This window comes from Lepidochelys kempii, chromosome 12 (assembly GCF_965140285.1).
Source record: "Lepidochelys kempii isolate rLepKem1 chromosome 12, rLepKem1.hap1, whole genome shotgun sequence".
Classification (NCBI taxonomy): Eukaryota; Metazoa; Chordata; order Testudines; family Cheloniidae; genus Lepidochelys; species Lepidochelys kempii.
This window is the reverse complement of record NC_136391.1, coordinates 3,854,426-3,867,540: the sequence shown is the minus strand read 5'-3', so window position 1 is coordinate 3,867,540 and position 13,115 is coordinate 3,854,426. Positions and strand designations below refer to the sequence as shown.

The 13,115-nt window shown below is 48.8% G+C and overlaps 1 protein-coding gene across 7 annotated transcripts in view; it reads right to left on the bottom strand.

Annotated features, from left to right (window-relative positions):
* Positions 1 to 12,011, bottom strand: part of VAC14 (VAC14 component of PIKFYVE complex) — a 202,864-nt gene extending 190,853 nt beyond the window's left edge. For 4 of the 7 annotated variants that reach the window (XM_073307160.2, XM_073307162.2, XM_073307167.2 and 1 more), the window contains exon 1: positions 11,674 to 12,011. In XM_073307160.2, coding sequence (XP_073163261.1) covers positions 11,674 to 11,777 — 104 coding nt within the window. In that variant the 5' untranslated portion in view covers positions 11,778 to 12,011. The remainder of the gene's footprint in view (positions 1 to 11,673) is intronic. The other 3 variants (XM_073307161.2, XM_073307163.2, XM_073307168.1) reach the window with 2 other exon arrangements.
* Between the last annotated feature and the right edge of the window lie 1,104 nt (positions 12,012 to 13,115).

The following is a 13,115-nucleotide window of genomic DNA, read 5'->3' as shown; positions in this document are numbered from 1 at the left end:
CCTCACAATGTTCCTTGTGCTGGCAGCTCCTAGCTACGCTCTGCACATACTGTATGATAACGCGCGAGGCGTTTACAATGTTCACAAAAGCAGTGCACAGCTGAGGGGGCTCCATGCTTGGCGTGCTATGGCGTCTGCATGGATAACCCAGGGAAAAAAAAAAAAAAGGCAAAATGATTGTTTGCCGTTGCTTTCAAGGAGGGAGGGAGGGAGGGGAGTCTGAGGACATGTACCTAAAATCACCCGCGACAATGTTTCTGCCCCATCAGGCATTGGGAGCTTAACCCAGAATTCCAATGGGAAACAGGGACTGTGGGATAACTACCCACAGTGCACCACTCTGCGAGTCATTGCTAGTCACAGTATTGAGGCCACACCTTGCTGACCTACTGCGCTTAGTGGGGACACACGATCGACTGTGTAAGGTCGCTTTCTAAAGATCGACTTCTGTCAAATCGACCTTATTCCGTAGTGTAGCCATGCGTGGAGTATCGTAGTGCGAAAGCACCACGGCTTTGTCTACACTAGCACTTTAGTTGGTCAGGGTGTGAAACAAAACACCCCCACCCCACCCCGACAAAAATGCTAGTGTAAACATAGCCTAAGTGTGCCTTTATGGATTTTAGGTTAATCCACAGCTGAAGTGAATTCTGCACTGGCTATTCCAGGCTTCTCCACCACCACCACCTATATCAGGTGTAGGCAAACTTTTTGGCCCGAGGGCCACATTGGCGTTGCAAAACTGTATGGAGGGCCGGGTAGGGAAGGCCGTGCCTCCCTTAACAGCCTGGCCCCTGCCCCCTATCCACCCCCTCCCACTTCCCGCCCCCTGACTGCCCCCCTCAGAACCCCTGCCCCATATCCAACCCCCCTGCTCCCCGCCCCCTTACCATGCTCTCAGAGCAGCGGGAGCTTGCATCCGGCTGGAGCCAGCCACACCACTGCACTGCCCGGCAGGAGTGGCAGGTCAGAGCGCTGACGGCACCGCGTGCGGAGGCTGCGGGGGGGAGGGGACAGCGGGGGAGGGGCCGGGGGCTAGCCTTCCCAGCCAGGAGCTCAAGAGCCGGGCAGGACGGCCCCGTGGGCTGGATGTGGCCTACGGGCTGTAGTTTGCCCACCTCTGACCTATATGCAGTGAAGCCTCCAGTTTGACGCCAAGCTGAAAGGGTTAGATCCCATTTCAGAGCATGACACCTACCCTTCTTTTGTAAGAGTCAAGTGTAAATTCAGTCAACTCCACTTATAATTCCTATTATACCAAAAGTACTGCTGGCATGGCAGTAACGGTGATGCAGTGGAGATCGTGGACAGAAAAATACACTTTTGTCACTCATGTTACTGCACATGTCTTTGCCATAGGAAAGAGGACATGGAAGGGTTTATGCAAGGACAGTTAAACAGACACAAGGCCACACTGGTGGCTCAGTAGTAGAATTCTTGCCTGCCATGCAGGAGGCCAGTGTTCAATTCCCAGTCAATGCATACATAAAAACAGCCATCTTGGAGTCTAGCCCAGTGGTTTTCAAACCTGGTCCTGGGTCGCAGTGTTGCTGATGGATACAAGTGTGATATCAACACATAAAAACCTCCACCCTGCTGGAATACCCACCAGACAGGTGTCTCCCAACCATGCTTGAGGGTTCCAGATTAGGGACCAGCTTCTAACTAGCATATTTTGGATGAATTTAAAGCTTCACAATTAATTGCATTGTTAAACAATAATAGAAGCCTTTTATTTAAATATTTTGGGTCTTCTACATTTTAAAATATATTGACTTCAATTATAAACAGAATATAAAAAGAAAAGGAGTACTTGTGGCACCTTAGAGACTAACAAATTTATTTTGAGCATAAGCTTTAAAGTGAGCTGTAGCTCACTTAAAGCTTATGCTCAAATAAATTGGTTAGTCTCTAAGGTGCCACAAGTACTCCTTTTCTTTTTGCAGATACAGACTAACACGGCTGCTACTCTGAAACCTAACCGAATACAAAGTGTACAGTGCTTGCTTTATATTATTTTAATTAAAAATATTTGCACTGTAAAAACAAAAAAAGAGTGTTTTTCAATTCACCTCATACAAGTACCATAATGCAATCTTTTTCGTGAAAAAAAATAATCTACATTCATAAATTGCACTTTGTTATGTAACTGCACCCAAAAAACAAAATGTCAAATTCTTGAGCCTACAAGTCCACCTCAGTACAACTTCTTGTTCAGCCAATCACTAAGACAAATCAGTTTGTTTGCATTTATGGGTGATAATGCTGCCGGCTTCTTATGTATGAAAGTGAGAACAGGCATGGCACTTTTGTAGCCAGCACTGCAAGGTATTTACACGCCAGATATGCTAAACATTCATATGCTCCTTCGTGCTTTGGCCACCGATTCCAGAGGACATGCTTCCATGCTTGTTAAAAAAAGTGTGTTAATTAAATTTGTGACAGAACTCTTTGGGGGAGATTAGTATGTCTCCTGCTCTGTTTTACCTGCATTCTGCCATATATTTCATGTTAGAGCAGTCTTGGATGATGACCCAGCACGTTTGTTTTAAGAACACTTTCACAGCAGATTTGACAAAATGCAAAGAGGGCACCAACAAGAGATTTCTAAAGAGAGCCACACCTCTCTTTAGAGCTCGACCCAAGGTTTAAGAATCTGAAGGGCCTTCCAAAATCTGGGAGGGACGAGGTGTGGAGCATGCTGTCAGAACTCTTGAAATGTAACACTCCAATGCGGAAATTACAGAACCCAAACCACCAAAAAAGAAAATCAGCCTTCTGCTGGTGGCATCTGACTCAGATGATGAAAGGGAACATGCATCTGTCCGCACTGCTTTGGATCATTATTGAGCAGAACCCCTCATTAGCATGGACGCACGTCCTTTGCAATGGTGGTTGAAGCATGAAGGGACATATGAATCTTTAACGCATCTGGCATGTAAATATCTTATGACGCTGGCTACAACAGTGCCACATGAATACCTGTTCTCACGTTCAGGTGACATTGTAAACAAGAAGCCAGCAGCATTATCTCCCAGAAACGTAAACAAACTTGTCATAGATTACCTTTAATAAGCAATTCTTGTAGGGGATATTCAGTAGACAGCAGAAAAGCAGAATTATAGGAAAGGTCTGGAGTTCAGCCACAGCCACAGAGCTACCATAAGCAATGAGGACTTTAACGGAGACTAAACATGCAGTCCATCTTCTCAAAAGATGGAACCATAAAGATTTCTCAGACACTCAGACACAGCCTTGGGGAAAAGACTGCTTTCATGTTCGTAGCCTACACCCAGCATGAAGTCTGCATTTCATATTTGAGAAACTGGGGGAGTTGCTTTCACTAGCCAAGTCAGCTGCTTAGAAAGATCAGTGTCATGTTGATTTAAACAAGCAGGGGGAGTGTTGGCATTACCAAGCATCATTTTCCCTGGCCTGCATTCCCTATACCCACTTTTTCATGCTTCTCTCACAGAACATTAGACCCTTGATCCCAGAGCTTGTTCGTATCCAGGCTTGGAAGCATTTGATTTTTATAGGTAAATGTCGATAAACATTGATTTCATGGTACATGCACAAACCAACAAAAAATATTTCCAACAACAATCAAATTTACAGATAGGCAAAAGAAAAATATTGCTTGAGAACTTCTTGGAGTTTGATTTAAGGTCAAAATTTTGACATGACTTTGAAAGAGCTGAAAACAATTATGAAACAAATAACCAGGGAGGAAGTATTTAATCAGAAAAAATGTAAACGATGATTGGGGATCTTTTAAGAACACCTTACTGCACGGAAGAAGAAGGCTGTGCTGGTTAAAAACCAACTGGGTTCTGAGTGCAAGTGAAGACAGTAGTATATATAAAAGAATAATATATATCAGATGTAAGAAAGGGAAGTTTATAGTAATGAATATAAATCAGAATTTAGGAACTGTAGAAAATTGATAAGGGACGCAAAGGGACATAAGGAGAAGTCACTGGTGAGCAAACTTAAAGAGAATAAAAGGAGTTTTTAAAATATATTAGGAAGACAAAGAATCCTGACAATGGTATTGGTCCATTACTAGACAGAAATGGTGGATCAATCAATAATAATGCAAAAAAGGTAGAAGTGTTCAGGATTTCTGTTCTATATTTGGGGAAAAAAGATAACTGATACATTGATGGCAACACTGTTTCCATTCCACTAGTATCTCTGGAGAATGTTAAACAGAAGCTATTAAAGTCAGATTGCTTCTTGGAGCAGCTTGTCCTGGAACCCACAAGGGCTGAGGCGATTGGGGGGGGCGGGGGGGGATAGCTCAGTGGTTTGAGCACTGACCTGCTAAACCCAGGGTTGTGAGTTCAGTCCTTGAGGAGGCCATTTAGGGATCTGGGGCAAAAATTGGGGATTGGTCCTGCTTTGAGCAGAGGGTTGGACTAGATAACCTCTTAAGGTCCCTTCCAACCCTGATATTCTATGATTCTCAATTTAGTCCTAAGAGTAACACAGGATCTGAGCTAAGAGGTGAATATAGCTGACCCACTCAGTAATAGAGACCATAAAGTAAACTTAACACACTTGGGGGGGAGAGGAGCGAAATGCCAAATAAACCCATGGTAGTAGCATTTAACGTCTAAAAGGGGAACTACACAAAAATGAAGAAGCCAGTTACAGAGAAGCTAAAAGGAACAGTCAATGGTAAAATGTCTGCAAGCTGCACGGAGACTATTTAAAACCACCATAATAAAAGGTTCAAACTAAATGTATACCCCTTCTCCCACCAAAACAAAAAACCACAAGGACCAAAAAAATGCCGCTCTGGCTAAACAAAGTAAAAGATATGGTTAGAGGAAAAAAGACAATCTGTAAAAATTGGAAGTCATTGTGACACTGCACCCCATATTCTTCAGTGATATTATTAGGAGTAAAATACATCATAATTATGATGTATTTTATGCAAGATAAGTCATGTGATGCATCATTGGAAAAGTTATGAATTGCCTAATATGATTATCAGATTTGTATGCATGTATCATTTTTGTGCCTGAAGTTATGAATGTTGACTGTGTAACTGTCTTTCAAATGTAGTTACACCTGGGTAACACCCACTAGACAAGATGCTTTCAGGCTAGATAGTGAGTGGGGAAGGACCTATTAAGGGCAATGGGCCATAAGGAAAACACAATAGGCCTTAGGAGAAGCTTATCTCCCACCTGGTGAGCCTTCCTGTGAAGGCTACAGACAGCCTCCAAGTAACGGCTGCTATGACTCTTCAAGGACACATGATGAGACCACATGTCTCGAGGCTCCATCTTTGGATGTCAGTATTTTGACACAGACTAGTCTGGGAACCAAGCTTTGAAACAAAGTGTTCCCACCACATGCTATATAAGGCAAGGAATGACATCATTTGTCACTCAAGAAGACTCCTAGAAACACCTGAGGAACAAAGACTGAACTGGGGGAAGTGCTGGACCCAGGCTAAGAGATTTCTAGCCTGTGAAACGAAACACCTGGGGATTCTAAACTTAAAGCAAGTGCAGTCTTGCCCCTTAAGAATCTGCAGCCTGCCCGCATCATCTCTTAGGGTGAGAATCTGCTATTCATATCCAATCTATTCATTAAGCTAAGTTTTTGTTTATTTGCTAGGTAATCACTTAAAATCTATCTTTAGGTAATAAACTTGTTAACAAACTTGTTTTTGCTTTATCTAAACCAGTGAGTTGGAATGAAGCGTACAAGAGGCTGTAGCATATTCCTCTCCACATTGAGGGAGGGGGCAAATTTTATGAGCTTACGATGTACAGTTCCCTGTGCAGCAAAAGATGGTATAATTTGGGGTTTACCCTCCAGAGGGGGTGCGCACCTAGGGAGCTGGGAGTTGCCTTGGCTGTAGCCTTCATATGCAGGGGTTGGTCAGAGAGCCTGCATGTAACTGCAGCTGGGTGTGTCCCTACCGATATGTATGGTGGTGAGAGTGCAGGCTGGAGGGCTTTGCAGCTGGTGACAGTAGTGAAGTGTGAGAGGGAGCCCAGGCTGGTACGTCAGGGGGCTCAGTGGACCCCAGTCCCAGACTGAATCCCAGGGGTGATAACCCATCACACTCATATCATACTGAGGAAAATAGAAAGGAACATAAACTCTGGCAAGTCAAGTGGTAAAAGTATAATTAGGCAGGCCAAAAATAATTTGAAGAGCAACTACCTAAGGATAAAAAAATTTAGCTGTTAGTTTTTGTAAGTAGATAGAAGAAGGAAGGCTGCCAAACAGTGAGTGGAGCCACTGGAAAATCAAGGTGGTAAAGGAGCACTCAGGGAAAATGAGGCTGTTACAGAGACGCTAAATGAATTATTTGCATTGGTCTTCACCGAGCCAAGGACATAGGAGAGATCCCCACACTTGAGCCGTTCTTTTTTGATGACAAATCTGAGGAACTGTCCCCGACAATCAGTAGAGGATGGAAAATATCATAATGCCATTAAATAAATCCATGATCCACCCACATGTTAAATACTGCATGCAGTTCTGCTGTCCTCACCTGAGAGATATTAGAATTGGAAAAGGTGCAGAGAAGGGCTATGAAATTCATTAGGGGTGTGGAACAGCTTCCATATGAAGGGAGATTAAAAAGACTGGGACTGTTCAGTTTAGAAAAGAGACGACTAAGGGGGAAATAGGACAGAGGTCTATGAAATCATGACTGTGTGGAGAAAGTGAATAGGGAAGTGTTATTTACCTCTTTACATAACACATGAATTAGGGGTCACCCAATGAAATTAATAGGCAGCAGGTTTAAAAACCAACCAAAGTACGTACTTCCTCACACAATGCACAGTCAACCTGTGGAACTCATCCAAAGTACAACTGGGTTCAAAAAAGAATTACATAAGTTCATGGATCCATCAATGGCTATTAGCCAATATGATCAGTAAGCTTACGTTTTTGTCACGGTTATTTTTAGTAAAAGTCACAGACAGGTCATGGGCAATAAACAAAAATTCACAGGAGACTGTGGACTTTGTGACTTAACCAGGGGGCAGGGCTGGAGAGTGGGTGGAGGAATGACAATTGGAGCCCCTCTCCCGGGGGGACGGGGGACTGAAAGCCTGAACCCCACTGCCATGGGGGAGAGGGGGCACAGTTGCAGTCTCTGCTGCTAACAGCTGAAGCCAAAGCAGTCACAGGGGTCCGGAGAAGTCACAGAATCCCTGACTAAATCATATTTTAAATGATCAAGGATGCAACTCCACACACTCAGTGTCCCTAAACCTCCAGAAGCTGGGAGTGGATGACAGGGCAATTTCGAGTGATCCATTCCCTGTTTTCTTCATTCCCTCTGAAGCATCTGGTACTGGCTACTGTTAGAAGACAGGGTAGTGGGCTAGACAGATCACTGGTCTGACCCAGTATAGTCAATCTTATGATTCATAAACGGGAATTTCAACTGCAAGTAGAGAGGTTATATTAATCTCTATTTGGCACTGGTACGAACGCTACTAGACTACTGTGTCCAGTTCTGGTGCCCACAGCTCAAAAAGGATGTTGACAAACTGGACAGGGTTCAGTGAAGAGCCACAAGAATGATTAAGGGATTAGAAAACAACTTTTATAGTGACAGACTCAAGGAGTTTAATCTATTTAGCTTAGCGAACAGAAGGTTCGTGGCTGATTTGATTACAGCCTAAAAGTACCTAAATGAGGAACAAATATTCAATAATGAGCTCTGCAATCTAGCAGGGAAAGATCTAACATGATCCAATGGCTGGAAGTTGAAGCTAGACAAATTCAGACTGGAAACAAGGCACAAACGTTTAATCCTGAGAGTAATTAACCATTGAAACAATGTAGCAAGGGTCGTGGTGGATTCTCTATTACTGATAATTTTTAAACCAAGATTGGATGTTTTTCTAAAAGATAATGACTAGGGCATATTTTGGAGAAATTTACTGGCCTGTGCTATACAGGTCAGACTAGGTGATCAGACTAGGTGACCCTTCTGACCTAAGAATCTATGAAAGTTTGTGATTTATTGGTTATAAAGCTTTAACTTTTGGAATCTCAATGTCTCCGCTCATTTAATAATTATTGTCTGCCCCTCCCCACTTTCTGATCCCCCATAATTTCCCACAACTATAAATTCCCACATTTAAATAAACTAAAATGGAAAAAGCTGCCTAAAAATAAACAGATCTGTCAAAATTATTTAAAAATTGATTTCTGCCGAGCCTGTTGATAGCCATTAGCTGGGCTGTCCCTGCTGTGCTAATGGAATTTCTTTGGGTCCCCCTGCCAGATTTATTGAGACCTTTTATTTGAAGGGGGCAGAGCTGTTCAATCTTTAGTAGAGTCTTAAAGGTTTCCTGTCGATTAAGTATTCCTGATAAAATAGTTTGAAGTAAGCAATCTGTCTAGAAATCCCATCCTCTCAGTTCAACTTTTACTCGACACTCGAGATGCCAGTTTCACTACTTTTCAGGATAGAGCCTTGTGGCAGAAAAAACATGAATTTCTAATGCAAAAAAAAAAAAGGGGGGGGAATATTTGGCGGTGGGGAAAGAGGAGGATTGCAAACCTTGCAGGGCCTTCTCTATTCATAAAAAGAAGGAGTCCAGTGGCACCTTAAAGGCTAACAGATTTATTTGGGCATAAGCTTTCGTGGGTAAAAAGCCACTTCTTCAGATGCATGGAAGTGGGTTTTTACCCATGAAAGCTTATGCCCAAATAAATCTGTTAGTCTTTAAGGTGCCACCGGACTCCTTGTTGTTTTTGTGGATACAGACTAACACGGCAACCCCCTGATTCTTTATTCATAATACAGCAGCACAAAAAAAAGAAAAGAAACCACCTTACACTTAAGTATGGCTACACTAGAGCTTACAACTTGCACAGATGCAACTGCACCACTGTTAGCTCTCTGGTGTAGCCACTCTAAGCTGAGCTCTGTCAACATAATTAATGCACCCCCAACGAGCAGGAGCAACAGTAGCTGGGTCGGCTGGAGCTCTCCCATTGATATTTAGCGTTGTCCACACCGACACTTAAGTCCATCACTGGGAGGAAGGGGTGTGGCTTATTCACACCTCTGAGCGACATAAGTTACACTGATGTAAATGACAGTGTAGACAAAGCCCCAGCTCCAGTTCATGACAACTCCAATTCAACATGTGTCAGAGATGACCAGTGCAGAGTTAAGATACTCAGAGCAGTGCTAGTAGCAACTATTATCAAAAGAGATAAAGAGGTGAGTCAGACACGATTTTATACATTAAAAACATCCTGTGAAGTACAAATGCTATCGCAGGGAGGACTGATCTAGATTTTACCCCTGGGGGAATTTTGCATCAAAAAATTAAAAATCCTGTAAAATTCTGAAAATGTTATTGGTCAATAACACTATATAATCACACCAGTTTCAATTATTGTGGTAATTTATTTCAAAACACCTCTCAGCAAGTATGTCTGTAACAGGAGTAGAAAACTAAAGAAATCCCGGTGAAAACCCAGTTCCTGTTTCTCTGCCCTTCCCCCTCCCCCAAGCCCAACCGGTGGGCCAGCCACTCTCACCCCTTCCCAGAGCTCAGCCATGGGGCCTTCCCCTGAGCCCAGCCACTCATATCCCCCCCCCCCAGCCCAGCTGAAGCCCCGCAGGAACAGAAACTCATACCCCCTCACCCCCAGAGGCCAGCCACAGCCCAGACACTCACACCCTCTACCTACCCCCTACCCGCCCCCCCCGACATCCAGAGTTTCCTGCATGCCACCACCACCTTCCTTCAGGCCATACTAGGAACTGCAGCTGCTGGGAATCCTCCTGTTTCCCTTCCCCTCGCCTTGTCTTCTATTGTGAGTTGGGCTCTGTTGGGTCCAGTAGCTCCTAGTGGCAGCCAACAGCTCTGCAGCCTATTTCTGGGGCGGAGGAAATTCTGCACACACAACATTAATTTCTGCATTGTACAGTTGAGCAGCATTCCCCCAGCGGCAAGACATAGCTTTTGAGGCTTCCTTCTGACCTTAAACATGCTAGATTCTGACAACCCACTTAAAGTGGTTTCTGAGCTCTCTTCAGCGTTGCTGCTAGACACTTGACATTGACAATGCTCAGCCCTGCCAACATTGGCTACCTCTGTAGTACACAGGCTTCAGAGCCGCACTTCACCACTGGTGGAAATTGTGGTGGTCCTGAATTACAAAGCATGTTACTGTAATCAAGTCTTTGGAAGATTACCACCTAGGCCTGGGATATCAAATCCCACACACTGCAACTGCTTGGAAGGGTCGAGAAAGTGAGCGAAAAGGGTATGATGCTGCCTTAGGGGTGGGGAGTGAAGGCATATGTGAGAGCACAAAGAAAGCTTATACTGGAATAAGTAGAGTGGGCAGAGAAGTAAAGACGACTGCACAAAATTAGAACCAAAGTAACCATCTGCACTTAACATGTTACCATCCTATAAGATCTCAGCCAAAAAACAATAAGAAATGTCTATAACACGCCCCCCCAGCACCCTAAAGATTAAGACAGTTTAATTTCCTGTCAAATGTGCACTATGGAAAAGGAACACATCAATACTTAGAGAGCTAGACAAATTTCCATTTCCGTGCAAGAAGCAAAAGTGTCCTTACGCTGTACCTTACGCTGATGACAAGCAGAGCAATAAATTCTTTATTGCATCACTAGAGGTTTTATGGTTTTGAATCTCCAGTTATGTAATGTAACTGATTTTTCACCCATGATGCTCTGATTTGAGCACTCCACCCATGTTCCAACAGTGAAACTTGAGCATTACTGTTTGGTTAGTTTCAAGCTCCCGAAAATGCTTTCGTGTTTAGAGCAGGGGTAGGCAACCTATGGCACGCATGCCAAAGGCAGTGCACAAGCTGATTTCAGTGGCAGTCACCCTGCCCGGGTCCTGGCCACCGGTCCGGGGGGCTCTGCATTTTAATTTAATTTTAAACGAAGCTTCTTAAACATTTTAAAAACCTTATTTACTTTACATACAATAGTTTAGTTATATATTATATAGACTTATAGAAAGAGACCTTCTAAAAATGCTAAAATGTATCACTGGCACGCGAAACCTTAAATTAGAGAGAATAAATGAAGACTCAGCACCCCACTTCTGAAGGGTTGCCAACCCCCGCTTTAGAGTCACTGAATTTCAGGAGGATGCTGAACATACAGTTAAGAAAGGAGTTTCCGGGTCAGGTTTTACACAGCTCTGTCCTTTAACTTGGTGGTTCTCAACCGCAAAGTGGGTCACAACACCGTTTTAATGGTTTTGCCAGGGCTGGTGTCAGACTTGCTCGGGCCCGGGGCTTTGCCCTCAGCCCCGGGGGGCAGGGCTCACGTTACTCCCCCCCCGGGACTGAAGCCCTCGGCCCCTCCATGCCAAGCACCGGGGCTGGGGCTCAGGCTTGGGCGTCCTCCCCCGGGGACATGAAGTAATTGCTGTTGTCAGAAGGGGGTTGAGCTACAATGAAGTTTGAGCGCCCGGCTCTAACAAAAGCTCCAGGCGGTCCGAAATCCTCACTCCCGCCGCCACTTGGCGCCCTGAAGGTTAGCCGCACAGACCCCCCTGCGGGCCGGCTCCCGAGGGCCCGGCTGCCCCGGAGCCCCGCGCAGGCTGGCGGTCCGGGCCAGCCGGCCCCAGGCCAGCCCGGCCCCAGGCCCCGCTCACGCCCGGCTCTCACTTCTCGATCTCCAGCGCCGCCACCTTCCGCTTCTCGTAGAGCTTGTCGTTCAGGGCCCGCACCACGCTGGGCGCCAGGGGCGAGAAATCCTTCTCCGGGTTCATGCTCCCGCCGCCGCCAGCGGGCTCAGCCCCGGCCCGGCGGCCGCTCCACACCGGGGACGGGGACGGGGCTCTCGGGGCCCGACAGGCGCCGCCGGCTCGCGGCCGGGAGCGGGAGGAGCCCCAGGAGCCCGCGCGGGCCGGGCCGGGCGCGAGCGCGGCGCTACAGGGCAGCAGCCACCTTAGCTCGGGCACGTGACTCCGCGCGGTTCCGGTTCCGGTCGCGCTCCCAAACCGGCCCCCGCCCCTCTCAAGCCAGCCCCTGCCCCGCCTCTTCCGGTCGAGGCCGCGCTCTCAGCCCCCCCGTCGCCCCCCCGTCGCCCCGGCCTGGGAGCGTGGCCCCTCCCACCCAGAGCCGCGGCCGCGCTTGCGCGCTGTGGGAGGGCTCGCTCCGTCTCCTGTCGCCGACACGCCCCCCGCGGCGATCCGTAGTGGCCCGGTCCTGCCGCGCGTGCGTTCCAAAGCGGCGTCGGGGGGGCGCCGCGCCCGGGCCCGCGGGCCCCGTTCTCGAGCCGGGCTTCGGGGGATCCCTCGCGCTCCGGCGGCGGGGGGGGCGCCGGGGGATCCCTCGCTCTCCGGCGGCGGGGGGGGCGCCGGGGGATCCCTCGCTCTCCGGCGGGGGGGGCGCCGGGGGATCCCTCGCTCTCCGGCGGCGGGGGGGGGCGCCGGGGGATCCCTCGCTCTCCGGCGGCGGGGGGGGCGCCGGGGGATCCCTCGCTCTCCGGCGGCGGGGGGGGCGCCCGGGGGATCCCTCGCTCTCCGGCGGCGGGGGGGGCGCCCGGGGGATCCCTCGCTCTCCGGCGGCGGGGGGGGCGCCCGGGGGATCCCTCGCTCTCCGGCGGCGGGGGGGGCGCCCGGGGGATCCCTCGCTCTCCGGCGGGGGGGGCGCCGGGGGATCCCTCGCTCTCCGGCGGGGGGGGGCGCCCGGGGGATCCCTCGCTCTCCGGCGGCGGGGGGGGGCGCCCGGGGGATCCCTCGCTCTCCGGCGGCGGGGGGGGGCGCCCGGGGGATCCCTCGCTCTCCGGCGGGGGGGGGGGGCGCCGGGGGATCCCTCGCTCTCCGGCGGCGGGGGGGGCGCCGGGGGATCCCTCGCTCTCCGGCGGCGGGGGGGGCGCCGGGGGATCCCTCGCTCTCCGGCGGCGGGGGGGGCGCCGGGGGATCCCTCGCTCTCCGGCGGCGGGGGGGGGCGCCCGGGGGATCCCTCGCTCTCCGGCGGGGGGGGGCGCCGGGGGATCCCTCGCTCTCCGGCGGGGGGGGGCGCCGGGGGGATCCCTCGCTCTCCGGCGGGGGGGGAGCGCCCGGGGATCCCTCGCTCTCCGGCGGGGGGGGGCGCCCGGGGGA